This window comes from Schistocerca nitens, chromosome 3 (genome assembly GCF_023898315.1).
Source record: "Schistocerca nitens isolate TAMUIC-IGC-003100 chromosome 3, iqSchNite1.1, whole genome shotgun sequence".
In the NCBI taxonomy this organism is placed as follows: Eukaryota; Metazoa; Arthropoda; class Insecta; order Orthoptera; family Acrididae; genus Schistocerca; species Schistocerca nitens.
Window position 1 is genome coordinate 248,645,964 of NC_064616.1, and position 19,508 is coordinate 248,665,471.

Here is a 19,508-nt window from a genome sequence, read left to right on the forward strand (position 1 = left end):
GTATATATACCGAAGTGAATAGTTTTTCACCATTATACAGTCACTACCAGAGTTTCTTGTATAGCCCTTCCATAATGAAATGATTACAATCCTAAAATCATTTAATAATTTAAGGGTAATTTGGTATAAGTATCACATAAATTACAATAAAGATGAAGCAGAATCGCAGCTGCAAGTATTAAAAAATTTCCTTCTATTGAAACTCAGCAGTAGTTGCACCAAAATTTATCCATGACCAGTTTTGACCCTTAGACAATTTTCAGATATTCAGAACTGAGCAGGTGCTCTTCACTCAGTTGAAGTGCACCAGACACACTGTGCTGTGATTTGGTAAAAATATTACTGATAGTTGCAAGTGCTCTGTGGTCAAAGAAAAATATTGGACTAAATAATTTTGAAAAGCATTAGAGTCTAAAATAGACAAAATGTTTGTTAGATGTAATCAACGGTATTACGGTAACATAATTAGAGATGTGATTCTTGAAGTTTTCCCAGAATACTGAATATTCTATGAGGTTTTGGGATTCCAGCTGCTGACTTCTAGCCACAATATTTCAGCTGGCAACTGTTCAGCCATCTTTAGGTGAATGTCCACCACAGGAGATTGTTAGATCATGGTGTAAGCTTTACAGCAAAAATTGGTGTGGGGACACATGCACATTAGCAGATGTCACAAGAGTGTCCTCTATTGAAATTTATGCCCTCTGGCACACAGATCCATGTGCAAAGGTGAAACTACAAGTCATACTACTGTGGGAGGCTGTAATTTACAAAATTCCTTGCCAGTGTGGAAAAGTTTACATGTGTCAGACAATATGCACAATATATGAAAGGTGTGTTGAACATTAGTGCCACAATTGCCTTTCGCAGCCCAGTGAGTTGGCTGTAGCTGAACATGGTATTACCACAGCATACTCTATGGATAATTCTGCCACAAAAATCTTGGCCCAGGTGAGATTCTTTTGGTCTCCAGTAATTAAATAATCTGTGGAAATCCATCTGGCACAAGATCTTATAGATTGTGATGGTGGCTTTCAACTGGACAAGGTTTGGGACCTGTTGATCTTTTTAATTCCTTCTGAGAGAAACATTTTATTCATAGTGATACATTTAGCAACTTCTGATATTTGTTTTTAGTGCCACAAGTGTGCATTACAACAGAGGGCAGACATGTAGTTTCACCTTTACACATGCCCCTGCATGTCAAGTATGGAACATTATTTGCAGAGGGTGCGGATTTTGATAGCTGATGCTCCTGTGATGGCCGCCAATGTTCGTACGTCTCCATGCCAATTTTTGCTATAAAGCCAACACCATGAACTGGCAATATTCAGTGGCAGACACTCACCTGAAGATGGCTGAATGGTTGCCAGCCAAAATATTGTGGCAAGAAGTCAACATTATCTGGCTGCAATCCTGAAACCTAAAGGAATATCATTAGAGATGGAAGAAGTACAAAATCAACTGACTGATAAAAAAACCCTAACTTGACTTCAAAGTAGTTTGTATGAACTTACAAAAGTCTAAGTTAAAGTGGGGAACTCAGTCCCCCCGACAATGTATCACTGCAGCATCTCTCACTTAATGCATCAGCGATTCTTGTTCTACAGTTCTCTTGTCTAAAAATGGGTCATGGTATGGAGTGTCTTGAATCTGTTTAGAGCTATTCTATCCTGATATATTAGTTTACAAATATATGACACACAATGCACAATCTCTTGGGACACTGTTACAGTCTGTGAAAATATGTACTATTCTACTATAGTGAAACTTCACGGCAAGAATTTTGTGAATAACTTTTTCATACAATGGGTGAGAATTCTTTTCTCATCTGACAGAATCTGCATGATGTCCACATATGACTTAATAAAAATATTTAATGAGTTAAGAAAAAAAATTACTCTGAGTAGTATGCGAAGTCTCTACTGGTTCATTTTACTCATTTCAGAAAATATACAAACCATAAGATTAAGAAGACAGAAACTAATAAATAGCCAAGAAAGGTCAAGTGTTTTTAAAAATACTATTGCAGCAAAACATTTATTAGACTATGTGGATTGAAGCAGTGTCAGCCTTGTCAATTTCATATATTTGTATACCACATTTGTCTTACTATGAACATAATGAGATTTTCAGAGGATTTATGCATTAGAATAAAGCTTATAGGTAGGTAATGGACTAAAATGAAAGTAAATGTACAGCAACAAATCATAACTGTTTTGTTGCTTCAAAATAAAATTTGTACAACTCATGAGAGAACACAAATATCTAACCAGAATGACAACTGTATAATTATACAGACCATATTTCCATAAAGCATATTATATACATGTCATTACCCTGAAAAATAAGGTATCATTCCACAACTTTTTCTGCAGTGACAATTTAAATAGGTTGCAGCTCCACCCTATACATTTGAAATATTTCATTCATAAAGTCAACAAGTACAGGATGCATTTACAATAAAAATAAATTGTTTCTAAGTTTCTAGCTTCAGAGAAATAGAAAAATAAGGTATATTTCACATTATGATTAGATGAGCTGAAACTAATTGTAAGGCAAAATTGTTTACTAAGTGAACTAGGTCTTGAACAATTAATGAATTCATTGAAGTTGAAGGCTTACTATATTTCTTCAATATAGTTTTATGAAAAAAAGACACAAATGTGATCTTTACCTCTAATCTATCAGCCAGTTTAAAAAAAGAATACTAAAAGTAAAATGTAGGACAAAAGGAGGAGTACAGGCTGTAGCTGATGAACAACAAGAATGTACAAGAGAGCCAAAAGATAATAAATAGGAATTGATGTATAAATAAAAATAGCAAACTTTGGCAAGGAAAAGAAATGATTTGAAAGAGGAACAATCAGGAGACTATAATAAAACAATCATAGGATTAAATGAAAAATTTGTTACAGAAACTGATAGAGAAGACATGATGGTATAGATGAGAGTTTAAAAATAAAAACAATGTACTGATGAGAGAGAGGGAAATTCTAGTTTTGTAGTAGGAGATATGAACATAGAGGATTTATGAATCTGAACTGGCAGTAATTTCTAATAACAGTCACATCTACACACTTCTTATTTGAAACAGCCATTATGCTCCAGTTGTTACAACAATACAAGTTACTATATTCAAATTATAATGCTTTTGGATATTTTATGTTTTGTGGGTCTTAAAAATTTCTCTCTCCAGAAATTCCACAACCAACACAACCTCACATAAAATACTCCACCATCCTTATTAACTTTGGTTGCTTTGAAGATTATTGCAACATGAACAGTTAGCTTCAGATAAATAGAAATTATAGCTATTTGACTTATTCTAAAGTTTTTAATTGTTGTAAGAGAGGAATATGTTAACTTATTTCATTTTCATTCACGATAACTATGTGATTACATGAAGTGCTGAATTTAAATTCTGCATAATATGAAGTTTTAGCAATTTCCATATGAAATATTACCAGTTAAAAGAAGGAGTATGGATATTTACTGACACTTTGTTGTAATTTGATGAATATGATTGACAGGCAAACTTGACTTATTCTCTTAATCCCAATGGTATAAACAACTTAGACCTAAAAAGATGGCTGTTTACATTTTTAAATTGTTTTTTCTTCTTCTGTATGTATCAGACTCTAAATGCTATGAGCTTTCTACATTTTTACAAGGTATCCTGCAAATGCCAAATTTTCCCCATTCATAAACTGTGAAATGCTTTGCATCGTGTCAGAAATCATGAAAACAAAAATCATACAGAATACAAGTGGCTTCAAAGATGATTGCACATTCTATCAACCAAGATCCTGAACAGTGAACACAGTGCTTGAAAACAAATTCATTCTCTCTCTCTCTCTCTCTCTCTCTCTCTCTCTCTCTCTCTCTCACTCACGCACGCACGCACACACACACACACACACACACACACACACACACACACACATACACACATACACACACACACACACACACACACACATTACAATAAACTTGCATTTGAACAGCTCATTCTGTGAGAACATTAATACAACAATGAGAAAACATCATCTGTCTCAAAGATAAAACATAACTGTAGTCACTATATAATATTAAATATTCAATGATTATCAGTTATGATATTACTTGTTTTCACACTATAAGTTGGAAATTCAGTGCCTACATAAAGCAGTTTTGGACAAATAAATTATTGCTGCTTTTGATTTATAAATTTAAGTTTTTGTTTCTATGGAAACATTTACCAACTATTTATTGTCAAGAAAATTAAAACACAGTAATGATATTCTTATTTAAAGCCTGATCATGTTTTCAGCTACTCCACTCTGTGATCCAAAAAACTGGACAATAAAAAGATGTTTTTGAAACTTTTCACAGTAATTTAATTAACAGATGAACACCATTTCATGCTCTACTTTTGAGATTGGGGAAAGAAAGTTAACTTTAGTATCATAGTAAATAAAATGATGTAACAGCTCACAACAGGAAGAAAATGTTTCAATATTTTTTCACTACGAAAAATATGACAACTATTGTACCGCTGTGGCAAAGAAGAAAAAATCCAAATAAAAGTTTACCTGTAGATCGAATGATTGCCACAGGTCGAGCCATGGGTGGGGGAGGTGGGGGTGGCAGCATTGAGCTAGGGTAGTATTGAGACAGTTTTGATGGACTCCTTGATGGACCCGGCTGAGACTGCAACAAACATCCCAATTATAAAATCAGATAGATTGCAATACACAAAAGAGGGTGTACACAGTTAATCTTCTGGAATATTATGTCAGTTTTGAATGAATAATAGGTTAACAGTACCAAGTAACTTCTAGATGACTATTTAAGTTGAATGTAACTATGTGGTGGAACTTGTGGAGAATTCAGAGAAGCTAAATAATCTTGACTGTTTATGTGTCTTTCAAAGTTGGTGAGTCATTATATGATACAAGAATAATGCCACTACACCACAAATGGCCAGAATATCTCATGCTTATTTGATATTATTGTGTATTCTGAAACAAGTAACTGCCTAGTCTTCAAGCAAATAGCTCCCCTCAAGGATTTACACAGAATTATTTTGAGAAATATAAGAATTCTTTGCCAATGAGGAAATTTTGACCATAAATAATATAGAAAGTGTTTCCTAGCATTTAATGAGTTATAGGCTGTTTTTCCTAAGCAAACATAGCTACTATTAATTTTAATGTATTTATTGAATATAATCAATCTTTCTCTCTCTCTTTCTTTCTTCCTTTCTTTCTCTTCACACACACATACACATACACACACACACACACACACACACACACACACACACACACACACACACACACAAATGAAAAATCTGGCTACACTTCACAATGTTTTTGATAATTCAAATTGTATGTTATTATTGAGAAAACATGTATAATGAACATTTACTAAGAATGAGACTCTGCTTTGGATTTTATCCACTATTCTCAATAATAGCTCATCTATTGAATATTGTCATAAATTGAAGAGACAGTTGTGAAACAGAGAATACTTTATTACTAGGATATAAAACATTATTTGCCTTTACGGTATACACGGAAAAAAAAAAAAAAAAAAAAAAACATAGCAAGTTGTCATATGATGAACAAGTCAAATAATTAAAAATTTTGAACAATAAGTGAATCATATCAACACCAAACTAAAATATTTCTTGACATACTCCACAAATTTTGTTTTATTGTTTGATAATTTAGCTCTTTCATTGTTTTTTCATATCACTATAGTAAATCAACTTTCTGTATACATTACTCCAATGTAGTGTTGCTATCAATCTAGCAACTCACTATACTTGTAACATATTAATTAAGATTTCCTTAATTAATAAATTACAAACTTTATATATGTTTGTTATTCTGCTCTTTGGTATAAATTTAATTTTCTATATTATCTCTGAAGATGTACACCCAGCCTTTTTGTTACGATTCGGATTTGTAATTCAATAAAAACATTATGAATCATTTACTACAGTTTTTAATAAATATGGTAATCTGATAAATACTATTTTAGTTATTAAGCCAAAAATTTAGCAGTGCAAAAACCAACCTGACTCCCTTGTTGCGTATTTTCAGCTTCTTGACACACAAAGGTAACAAAATCAGACAGTGTGTCATGCCCATTTTCAGGATATTTTGTTGGACTGTGTTGAGTGTGGTTGGGGCCAGATGCTTGTTGGTAGAAACTGGCAGATGCACTTCCACTAAGACTTGAGGAAGCTATGGATGTCACAGAACTGTGTTGCTGCAGACCTATAAGATATGCAGCTGTTAATATTTGTATTGTATCATACTGAGTCATATCAAGAGATGAGATAGGTAGATGCTAATCTAGAATATAAACATTTAGCTACAAAAAACTAAAATGTCAGATCGACCTCAGAACATCTATAAGCACAATTCCAACTACATATTTCAAAAGCAAAGCAAGACAAATAATACACATAGTTATAGAATTATGGCCATGCTTTTAGTATGTCCAAGGCTCCAGGATTACAGTCAGTGAAGCATCAGAAAAACAGTGAACTTTATCTTTATTTTATCCAAATATGTCAGTAAAGTTATTTGTAAAGTGAAATGCTGTGCAACTGATGTGCATAACCAAACTTTTGGTAGAATTGAGTAGTTTTCAATATTGTTAACACTGCACAAACTAAAATTAAGATGGATTATGTATATGACAGCTGAATCTACTTTGCTATCAGATATATTAAATTTCACACATATGTTACACGGGATGAACAAACATGTGGAACCATCAGAGCTACAAGTTTCACATCTTCTTTATGCACATGAAGCACTTTAAACCTTAGCTATATGTTGAGTAGTTATGTTACTCTCTTCATTGTCTGTATTCCATCCAGGATTTTTGATTATTATATCAACATTACAGTGTACGAGTTATTAAAATTGGTGCCATTCTTGAGTTTGTATTGGATAAAATGTGACATTATTTTTTCATGTAATTAGAGTCTTAATGAATTGTGTCTGCTGATGACATCCTGTTCAACTAACAATGAATCATATAAAGAGTTTAAAAAGGTGGTAATGCTCACTTATTTGATCAACCTGTGGTAAACTGTGTAACTGTATTAGGAGTATTTTGTGGTAGTGTACCCACGATCATGAGCGCATGAATAAACTTATAACAATGACATGTTGGGAAGAAAGTGGAAGCTGAGAGAAAAGGGGGGAGGGAGTGAGGGAGGGAGGGAGGGAGCGAGGGAGGGAGGGGGAAGAGAGAGAGAAAGAGAGAGAGAGAGAGAGAGAGAGAGAGAGACAGATAAAGAGAGAGAGAGAGAGAGAGAGAGAAGGCTGCTAAAATGATTGTCAAAATGGAAACAAGTGCTTCAAATGTGACTGGAGAACTAACTTTTTGTGTTTAAAAATCAACAATCAACAATGAAGAAACAACTGCATTAAGAATGTCTATGGATGAGCTACAATTGTAATTCACATTATCAGACAGCCACTGAGGCAAGCAGAGGAAAAGAGGAGCGTAACACTCTCAGACTGAGGAATACCAATCACTGGAAAGTGTCACTGGATCTGAAAATCTACCCTTCACAGCATTTTCAACATCATATCCAATTTCTGAGCAGACATGAATGACCAAACAATGTGAAACTAGTTCATACCAGTGGTGAAGCATAAGAGTGTATCTGTCATTATTTGAGCAACCACATATTGCACTAAAACCCTATTGATTATAAAGGAAAAGAAAGGTAGATTAAGGTTTAATGACCGGTTGATTACAAGGTCATTGCACAGGGAGCAAAAGCTCAGATTATACAAGGGTAGCATTCTTTTGAAAGGAACTAACCCAGTGTGTTCTATGTAAAATTTAGAGAAAATGCAGAGAACAGAAATCCAGATGGCTGGGCATTGATTCCACCTCTTTCAAGTGCAGCTACTTGTGAAAAAGATATTTATGACAAATAAACTATGATTCAGACCTGAAAGTATTTTCTTGACTCTAAAATGAGAAGAAAACCATATATAAACACATGCTCTAAATCCCTCCAGTTTCAAATTAGCAGCCCTTTGATCATATGTGAATGAAAAGATTGTCAAGAGACGTGTGTGCAAAGTCAGGCCAAAAACTGAGTGAGTTTTACATGGGAAACAGGTGCCAACTGTGCCAGTCTGAAGCAAAATGAGCTATCTAGGATACCAATGGTGGGTGTGATGAAATGATCTTTTTCATGTTGGTTGTTTCATAACCACCTTACTCACCATTGTGGAAACTACCAGAATTTCTCAATAAAGAAATTTAAAAAAATGTTTTATTTATGTAACACCAACTATTGGCGCAAGATTTTATGTGGAATTACACTACTTACATATTTCATAAAATTTTTAAAATTCCTTTTTGGGTTACTAGAAAGCCTAATGTAGTCTATGCAGTACCATTCACAAACTTGTACTGAACTGGGTTGAACTCATTTGGAAACAGTATTTTGAAACAGCATGTAAGAAAGAAGAATGAAAACGAACATGTTCCCAACTTATCAGTGGATGTTGTTCTGCAATAAAAATGCATTAGGCTATGTTTTTAAACAGAATTTTCTTCTCCTTTGGTCTTAGCAACACTGTTTACATCATTATAAATCTAGCACCTCATTATAAATCTAGCACCTTGTATTCCAATCTCTTTCTGTTCTGTACACCAACTGCATCATTCATGTCTACGACATCTGTCATGTCATTATGCATTAATTGCTTAAAATTACAGTTTAGAAGTTCAATATCTGTACAAGATGCACTAGAAATTTTCTATCTCTGTTTAGAGTACAGAAAACTTATTTCTGCTTTCTTGTATGCGTTAACCACAACTGACTAACTCAGATGTGGACTTATAGCTGCATTTTCAATCTTTGACCAGAAAGACTTATTTGCACTTATTCATTCAATATTCAGTTTTAAAATTTATTCCTTCTGCCATATGATGTGCTATAGGCAAAGTCAGAGAAAACCTACATGTTTTAAGAAAGCACACCAAACAAAAATTTAGTAAACTGCAGGGGATATGAAGCTAATATCATGGAATACCAACTCTAGCCTTGATAATGGGCTCAGTTTGACTAGAAAGAGAGTCCAAATGTTTCTTCAGGTAAGCTATATCCAGCTGAAGTCACTCATTGGTGATTAGATCCCACAGAGCTGTAGAGTTGTGGGGATGTTTATTGCTACATTTCACCTGCTGATCTGAACAATCCCAGATATTTTCTGTGCGAATAAGATAGGGTGATTTAGTGAGCCAGCTGAAATGTGATAGGGTGCCTGAGTGTTTCTCATGCCAGAAATGTATGCAGGCATCCCTGTGAATGTGTTTGTCATCATATTGGAAGATGGGAGTGTCCTGAATCAAGTTCATACTAACCTGAATGCGTATGCAGAGTTATGGTCCAGAAATCCCCCCCCCCCTCCCCCGACACATCAGAAAACTATCTCCAGCCTAAACTACACCCTACACACACTAAGGGTCAAATGCCTCATCTGGCTGTTAGTGCACTTGATGTCTTGCATCATGTGAAGAAACGCAAAATTGCAGCTTGTCAGAGATTAGAACGCAGCTCCAGTCAGCTATTGTCCAGCTTCTGTTGTTATACGGCCCACTCAAGACATGTAGCTTTATCAGCTGCTGTGAGCAATGGCCTTTTGCAAGGTTTGCAACTCCAAATGTTCATTTCATGCAGTTACCTTCACAATGTTTGCTTGGAAACTGGTTGAGATGGCTCTGAATTCACTGGCAGCTGCAGTTGGTGTCAGGTTTTAAACCAAATGTCACTGAGACGACATGAGACTCACCTCCAGTACCTGTCATTTCATCACACATTGGTATCCTAGATACAGTCAATGGTGATACATCAACTAATCATGGGAGGTCATGGGAATACTCAAATATGATAGTTCATTTCTGTCATATCTTTATGTTCAATCCATTTCACTGTGCTGATTTGATATAACTGACTGGCATATACACAACACTTCACTGGCATGGCTTACAGTGGTAGAGGGTCACATGACTGCCTGGTACTAGCCCTAAGCAATTTACAATGCTAGACAGGGACCAGTGTGGTCTTTTAAGGAAGTGGCTAACATTTTGTTGAAACAATGGAAACTCCATGTTGGAATACCAATAACATAAGTAAAAAGATACATTACTAATCACTGTAAATATGACACCTTGACTTGCAGACAGGTGCAACAAAAAGAGTGTTATACAGGCAAAAGCCTTCTTCAGAAAAGGTAACAGAAACACACACACAATCACACACACAAGCAAGCACACCTCACACACACAACTGCCATTTCTGGCAGCTTGGACTGGTTTCGAGCTGCTGGAGATGGTGGCCGTGTGTGCATGAGATGTGCTTGCTTGAGTGAATGAATAGGCGTGTTTGTTTTTCTGAAGAAAGCTTTGGCCAAAAGCTAAATGTGTAAGACTGTTTTTTGTTATGCCTGTCTCCAGCTCAACATGTCATCTTTACCATGAGTAGCATTCTATCCTTTTCCATATATTGTTAATGTTTTGTTCAGTTAATCTAGTACCACAGATTAGTTCTCCTGGCTTATACAATCTGTATGTATATAATAAGTACATAGCTTCCATTTAAGACTGAAATAACATTTGTAGTGTTAATGTTTGATTAAAGATAATAGAGGAAGAGTGTACATCCTTAACAAAGAGTAGAAGGCCTGAAATGCTTGGAGTTCCAGCAGTTACCCTGTAAGAGGACAGACAGCTTAACTGGAGAGGTGACACATACAGGTAGCAACCAACAGATTTGGAGCTAACAATCAATACCTCCATTTGTCTCCATCTATGGCATGGAGATTTAATCCAGTTCTAAGGAATTATATTTTTGGGAAATGCACTTCATGGTATAAACATATTTTGAATGCTAAAAAGCACAGTGAAGAAAATTCTTGAACTTACTCAGCTTGGTTTTCTACGTTCTATGTGTTTATTTGTCCATGGAACAATAATATTCACTATGGACTACCTCATGAAAGTGATTCAGTAAATGAAGAAGTGTATAGACAATTAGTGCACCAAAAATAGTCCAATAACCAACATAAGTTTTACAGAAAATCATCATACTAGAAAAGCAATTAATTATGGCACCACACTATAAAGAATGCTCAAGTGCCAGTATTTTAGACCAAACTAAGGGTATTTTAATAAAATGCCATTCCTATCCTGTGAACAAATTTCTGAATATGCAAAAACAGTAACTGTTTTTTAAATTTAGACTGATATACTAAATGTACACAGTAGGAATATGTAGACAGCCTAACTTCTTTGTTTGATTGTACTGAAGGTCATGTCATGTTCTTCTGGTCTGTCCTATATCACTTTAAACTTTGTGCTGTGTGATAAAGCTGAATCAATAAATGCACAATGCAATTAAAAAAAAGTCAGCTCTTTCATTGTAGGAATATGGCCTGCTATGCTGAAGAGGTGGCATATTTAATGCAGTAAAAAGTGGATCTGAAATTAGTGGGGGCTTTGGCCAGTATTATCACTGTTGGTGTTTTTTGGATGAAACTTTCCCAGTCAGCAGTATCATTCTGTGGTGATTTTGTTGCCAGAAAGATGTCAGTTTTTATTTTTTTATTATTATTCACAGAACCGAGATAAGATAAAGAGCTTCAAGGATGGAAAACGAATTTTGAAACACAAGCATGATTAATATATAAAAAAAATTAATGTTCTAATATTTTCGTACTGACACTAATTTGAATTTTTAAAAAGACATTGAATCGGTTGACTGTTGGTAGTTTCTCACCCTCAGGAACTAAATAGCATGTTCACTAAACATTTTTCAATATAAGGATTTATCTAAATTGAGTACAGCTTACTGACTGTTACATTCATCTTGTTGTGAAACATACAGATTACTCATTAATTTGATTCTAACCAGAAGCATATCCTGACTTATCTGACATTTAACAGCAATGCTCTCTTGGAATTGGTGTATGATTTTTTTGGCTTGTGAGTTCCTACAAGAACAATGTGTCAATTTGTGTGTGTAAATATGTGTGGTGAAGAAGAAAGGGGGGAGGGATGCTAAGTCTATGTTTACTGTGCTAAGGGATGTTTCCATCATTGATTTTTTAGTCATATTATTTCTGATGGAAACTACAGCTAAACATAATACTTGCTGTATACCACATCTGAATTAATATTTAAGAAATACAAATTTAATTGCAGAATGCTTTTTAATGGCTGAATGTATGTATTCTAGAAACAGATTGATATAATCTGGTATTTCATAACAAAGTCGAACAGTATTACTGAAACTAAAATCTTTTGAGTAGTTAGACTGCATCCATTCCTTATCAAATGTCTCCAAAATTTATTGTTTTGACCCATCTGTTTAGATCTTCTTCAGGAGTCTTCTGGTGTTCCTTGGGGGATGAACACTGTTGAAAATCATGTTGCATCTATTTATAAAATGCTTCTACTTCTTTGAAGGTGTAGAGTTCTTGGGTAAAGGTCTTCAGGCTAATGACTGTTGGACCATTGTCACTGGGCAGGTACTCATAGTAAGTATTGGAAGAGAGGTTTAAATATTATGAAAATATTATAGTTGTTTTGCACCAAGGTGGCTTACTGATGGTTGTTTACATATCTTGCATACTGTTGCTGGGTTGTGGAACACCAGGAACAATGTGAGCAGGATGTGGATTTTAATAAAACATGAATACAAATAAACAAAAGTAATGTTTATAGAAGAAAAGTCTGCAATTTCAATACAGATGATGGCTACAGGATTCCAGCTACATGTTTTCCTACCATTACAGAAATAACAATCCAGCCATGGTACACACGGAACATTAATAACTTGGTGACACAACAGCAATAATATTTTGATAATATTTCCCCTTTCTTTTAATGACTGCTTTCAGTACCTACTAACTAACAATGACCCACCAATGACAGTCAAAAGATTTTTCCCCATAATTCCACTTCTTCAAAAATGTGTGGAAAAACAGCCTTTTATGTGCAGCCACAGCTGTGATTTCTGACAGTGGTTGGGTATCTGGAGACACCTGAAGAAGATCCCAGTAGAGGGGTCAAAATGGTAAGTTTTGGAAAAGTATGAAGAGTAACACAACATAGCCTCATAACTCAGAAAATTTTACCTTTCATGACAATGTCCCCGAAAGACTGGTCTCATATGGAATAACTGAAAATTATCTTGAATATCTGCTGTGACAAATGTCTTAGTGTGAAAAGGACAATAAATTTGAAGGACAAATTCTACATTGTGATCCTCAGTCACAGTAACTAGGAAATTGAATTTTATTTTTCAAATTTTGTGATGTAAAAAACTTAATCAATGGCTGAATAACAAGGGAAATTGTAGAAAACTTCAGATGGCTGAATTCTGTATCCTGTTTTTAAGCAGGCAACTGTGGGGTCACTTGGAAAGAAGGTTAGTGGTAGAGACTTGATTATGAGAATCTTACGGGAAGTGTAAGTACAAGAGTTGAATATAAGGGCAGTTTTTGAAAACTAGAATTACGTAATTTTTTAAATCTTTTCTGTCCACAGTAAACAAAATTATAAATATACATACAGCCAGCTTAAACTATTTTTCAATGGTATGCAAATGTAAAAATGGAAACGAAAATGTAGGGCTTCTGTGTGTAAGAGTATGTGAATTCAGGAGATGCAGATGATCAATATTGCAACAGTGACTGGATGTACAAGCCCTCCCAAGCTTACAGAGTACAGGAATAGTGGTCACTTTACTTAATTTACATTTTTCTCTAGTTTTAATGTTTTGTAAATTACTGGGCAATCACACTATGTGCTTTTTTTATTTGGGTTTACCACATGATGTTAATTGTCACTTTGTCACAGTTTGTACAGACTATGTACTAATTTCATTGTAAGAATGTACAAGTCATCACTTTTGAACATTTTTTGCTGTCAAGATTTATTTCTGAAACTATTTGCCATTATTTTAGTAACTAAAATAATCCTCTGGTGCATCACGAAGCTATCATAGTAAATTATATTTCACAACACATATGAACTGTGTGGTAACCTAATACAAGAATAATGTACAGTTTATCAGATACAAGAAACAACAGACTTTGAAGGACAAAACTTGTTGACTGACATGTTAAATTAAGAAAACCTAACTTTTCTTGACACGTCTAATAACAACAGCCTTATGGCATGGCTACATTAAACAGATCTTCCTGCAATACCTGAGTATATTGAAACTTACAGCTATATTTTATCTTTAACAATTCTGCAATTTTCATCTAACTTACTTACACACAGCAGGGAACAAACACAAAAAGGGAAGATAGCATACATTAACATAAATTACTCTTTACCACATTAAAACTACTGTACACTTACACATTTACATAACATCTGTGCAAAAAGGATAGAGAAACAGAGCTGTAAACAGAGAAACACAGAGCATAGCAAGTGGGCATGTGCAGCATAGAAACAGCCATGTGTAGCACATTTAGAGAAACACCCACATCTGAATTTCGACATGGACACACAACATACACACATAACATGCTTGCTTAGAGATAGGCATGCGTAAATATAACACACTGAATCAATCTGATTTACCCTGGAAAATAATGTACATTAAGGGGGAAATTACGGAAAATTAACAAAAATCTCAGTGATTTGATACCTCTATTATATATGCGTTGAATCACTTTACACAGAAAAAGTTAAACAAATGTCATAGAGAAATGTAAGCAGTGCAGTAATATTGTCAGCACAATATGTATCATTTTATATTTGGAAGAGTACCAGAGGTGTAAACCAATGCTATATAAGTGATTACCTCGATTAGAAATTCTTCTCTCATTTGTTACGCCATATACAGGAAAATTATATATAAAATTAAAACTGTTCTATAATGAACCAGAAACAAACAAAAGTAGCTTTCTGCTCACATTTAGCTCCATGCTAGAAATTAAGAGTAAAACATATTTTACTCTCAGCATATAGGAGTCAAATAAGTGTTCAAGGAACTCAACAGTGACTGTAATAAATTGTAATTGACATCTAATGTATGTTTTTTCTTGTGTGAAACAATGAAACATTTTATGGGATATACTATTTTGATAGTTTATTACATTATTGTCAAGTTTTGTAACCAGACAGGAAGAAAGAAAGATAGGGCAATGTTTTATGCTGCTTATATTTCAGAAAAATGTATATTTGGATTAAATCAATATAAGAGAAACATGAAGTAAATAGATTGGAATGAAAATACAGAATGACAACACTGTCTGTAAAATAGAGTGCTTCCTCATCACCATACTGTTTAACGTGTACTTGCTGATGTAATGTATGTTTTTGGAAATTTTACAATATATTTTTAATGAAATTTCTGTTGACTCTAGTAAAATTTCTATGTATTCATTCTGTAATTATTACTGATTTCCAATTCTCTGTTACAATAAAATAGGTAGGTACAAGAGATGCATATATGCATATCAATAGAATACAGAATGTGTGTGACATCAGTGCTACCAAATATTTAGTATAATAAACAAAGAATGAACTATCTCAAACTTGTAATATTTTTGAATATGGACAGAGACATCAGCCGGGAACAGACAAGTTTGAAATTAGGCCAGTGGTAAACTTAGCATTAAAAAGTGCTCCTCCGTCCATGGCAGCATTTAGTTCTTTTATTACCTTTGTCCCCTGTTACCATTGGTAATTATAAGAAAATTGATATGGACATTGTGTTGCTCGCTATGAGTTCCAAACAAAATGCGGCCACTCTTGTATAGTTTTATTTGCTTTTTCACTAATATTTATTCATTTAGTTAAACACTCTTAATAAAATATGCAAGACTGATCACTCTTGATGTTCAAACAGTTGTCAGATATAAACTGAAGAACACCTGTGCTAACGTTTTTGTACTTTTGAATTCCCACCTTAATAATAATTTTACAAGAGGTTGAGAAGCTTCTGCCTTTTTATGTTGAGCTTCAGTGAGGTAAGTGGGAACCCATTTATTACTAAAGGTGACAATATTAGATAAAACAAACATTTCAATAATTCAGGTGCAAGAAGTATTAGTTATTTATAGTTATTTATTAGCCCCTGTGTCACACTGTAACCATTCATTTGTTATCCATATGGTAGTGAAACTTTTTTTCTCTATCTCATTCAGTAAAAATAGCACTCAGTGGTCAAGGAATTAAGGTTTACCTCAGTAAACTTAGTTATTTGGCTGAAATATACATATGATGTATCATTGTGTAACATAATGAGACAGTCAGGACAGCAACAATTTACTGAGTGTGGGAAAGTATAAGTTTTGCGAAGGAAAAACTATAGGTTCATTGAATACCAAAACCTGATACATTAGTGAAAATGTGAAATGTTTATGGCTGTTGTATTTACACTGTATCCAATTTGGTGCTAACATACAGAAAAGGAAATAAAACCTTTGCACAAGTGTGAAGGACATTTGGAGGTTAATAGTTGAGATGAGCACATATGTTTTATGCCTGTGAGCCACACTGTTACAAATATGGATTAATCTGCTCAGTGTCAAACACTGTGTCCAACACTTCATGTAGATTAAGCAGTTACAATGATTCAGCTGGAGCTATGACCAAAACAGCTAGACACAAATGACTGTTCAAGACTTTTGTGGAAAGCATTGTGTCAAATGAGACATAAATGTGGACACTGACCAAGAACATGTAAGAAACACTCCACACAATAGAAATGAAGTATTCGAGAATGTGTTGGAAAGGCACAACAATGGACATGATGGAAACAGATACAACGTTAATGCAGTGAAAAGAAGATAAACAGCTAAAATGGTATTGCCATATGAGATGTATATGAGATGTGTGGATGATGATAGAATACCTCAGAAACAGTAGGCATGAAGACCTCCAGCAAGGAAGAAAAGAGGTCAACCCAGAAACAACAGTAGTGCAAGACTGGCAGAGGTAATATAGAAAGATACTAGCATAATGCAGATTTGTAATGCAATACGTTTCTTAGAATGAGTACCAGAAGTCATTGTTATATTGTTGAGGAAAGCTAGTTATTGTTGTATTGTTGAGGAAAGTCGTTTTGAGAAGAAAAGAATATCTCATTAGTCCTGTGATCAGAAGTGCATAATAAGGGTACTATAGATGTCACAAAGAGGAGCTAGTGCGATTCAAATAGCTGGGAAATGAAAAGATTTTTTATGTTTCATTAAAGGTGGATTGCATAGGAAAAATCTTGCAACAGAATATTACCACAACCCAGAAGGAAGATGCAGAAATTTATATGGAATGTCAAAAATGGATGGCAGTCTTCAGAAAGAGAAAAATACATAAAATACCATGTAGCTGTAGGTGCTTCTATGAAGAGAGCCACAGAGACAGAAGTAGGAGAGTATAAAGTCAACTGTTGAGTGGAACACCCTCTGCGATAAATGACAAGATACTTTTTGTTAACACTCAGATCTTAGTAGCCACTAGTGGGTACTGTAATGTATTGTGGAGAAAGGTAGCCCATGAGGAAACATTAAATTAGAAAAATGAAGGTGTAACTTTTATTAGACTCTGGTTCTCAATACAGAAGATGAAATGCACCATTATTGCCCCCCCCCTCCCCCCCCCCCCCCCCCCCACCCCAGGACACTTGCAATAGTGATGAAAACAATTGGGACAGACTAATTTCACTCGAATTTCAAAAACAACTGTCAACAGTAGCCTACAGAGCACATCAGACTTCCATATGAAACAAAAGATATATTTATCAATAGTGTATTATGTAACAAAGTGCTAGTTTCATTAGGAGAAAATGATGGGGATGAATTAGAGGTGAAAAGATTCATTTTATGTCATAAACTGCCTGAAATTAAAGCTACAATCTAGGAGCACCCCACTTATGAACTGTGTTTTGTTAAGAACTAGCTCAGCACCAGGTATTGCTTGGGTATGTACACTCTAATACAAAAAAATTATGCACCACAGACTAATTATTTGAATGGAACAGAAACTGGTAGATGTGATGTAATATATAGATTATATATTGATTACAATTTCTGAAAAACTGCATGATTTACTCTAGATAAAGAGCTTGACAAATTGAGCAAGTCAATAACATGTTGGTCTACCTCTTGCCCTTATGCAAGCAGTTTTTTGGCTTAGCACTGATTGATAGAATTGTTGGATGTCCTCCTGAGGGATACCATGCCAAATTCTGTCCAGTGGGTGCGTTAGATTGTCAAAATCCTGAGCTGGTTGGAGGACTCTGCTCATAATGCTCCAAATGTTTTCAGTTGGAGAGAGATCTGGAAAACTTTCTGGCCAAGATATGGTTTGGGAAGCATCAGGACAAGCAATAGAAACTCTCGCTACGTGCAGTCATGCTGAAATGTAAGCCCAGAATGGCTTCCCATAAAGAACAACAAAACAGGGTGTAGAATATCATCAACATGCCACTGTGGTGAAAGGGAGATTTGAATGACAACCAAAGGGGTCCTGCTATGAAAAGAAATGGCACCCCAAACCATCACTCCTGGCTGTCAGACCGTACGGCAGGGAACAGTCAGGCAGGTATCCCACCATTGTCCGGGGCATCTCCAGACACGTCTTTGCTGGTCACTGGGACTCAGTTCGAAGTAGGACTCATCGCTGAAGGCAGTTCTACACCAGTCAATGAGATTCCAGGCCAAGGACCTGTCTGGAGATATACCAGACAGCGGTGGGATATCAATGTGACTGTCACCTACCATATGGCCAGACAACCAGGAGTGATCATCTACAGTATCATTTCTTTTCATAGCTAGACCTCTTTGGTTATCATCTATGGCAGCCTAACAGCACAGAGGTACATGAACAATATTCTAAGCCCCATTTTGTTGCCCTTCATGGCATGCCATCTGGGGCTTACATTTCAGCAAGATAATGCCTGGCTGCACATGGCGAGAGATTCTAGCACTTGTCTTCACGCTTGCCAAACCATACCTTGGTCAGCGAGGTCACTGAATCTCTCATCTGCTGAGAATGTTTGGAGCATTATGAGCAGGGCTCTTCAACTATCTCTGGATTTTAATGATATAGCACACTAATTAGAATTTGTTGTGACATACCACAGGAGAACATCCAACAACTCTATCAATCAATGCCAAGCTGAATAACTACCAGCATAAAGACCAGAAGTGGACCGATGAATTTTTGAACTTGTTCAATTTGTGAAGCTCCTTCTCTTGAATAAATCATCCCATTTTTCTGCAACTGTAATCATTTGTTTGTCTACACTTGTAAATCACATCTACTGATTTCTGTTCCATTTGAATAATTCCTTCATGGTGTGGTGTTTTTTTTTCTTTTTTGTCTTAGAGCGTATTTATTCCAATCTTCTATTAGTCCATCTCCTCCTTCCCCCTCTCTGCTCATCTCCTCCTCCTCTCTCTGTCCATGTCCTCCTCCCCTCACTCTCTGCCAATCTCTTCTTCCCTCTC

General features: G+C 35.2%; 1 protein-coding gene across 8 annotated transcripts in view; it reads right to left on the reverse strand.

Moving 5' to 3' along the window:
* The window catches only part of LOC126248210 (nuclear factor 1 X-type), a 601,762-nt gene that overhangs the window by 47,366 nt on the left and 534,888 nt on the right, over positions 1-19,508 (reverse strand). For all 8 annotated transcript variants that reach the window (XM_049949028.1, XM_049949025.1, XM_049949026.1 and 5 more), the window contains 2 exons: positions 6,067-6,269; positions 4,575-4,692 (listed from right to left, as the gene is read on the reverse strand). In XM_049949028.1, the coding sequence (XP_049804985.1) occupies positions 4,575-4,692; positions 6,067-6,269 (321 nt within the window). The remainder of the gene's footprint in view (positions 1-4,574; positions 4,693-6,066; positions 6,270-19,508) is intronic.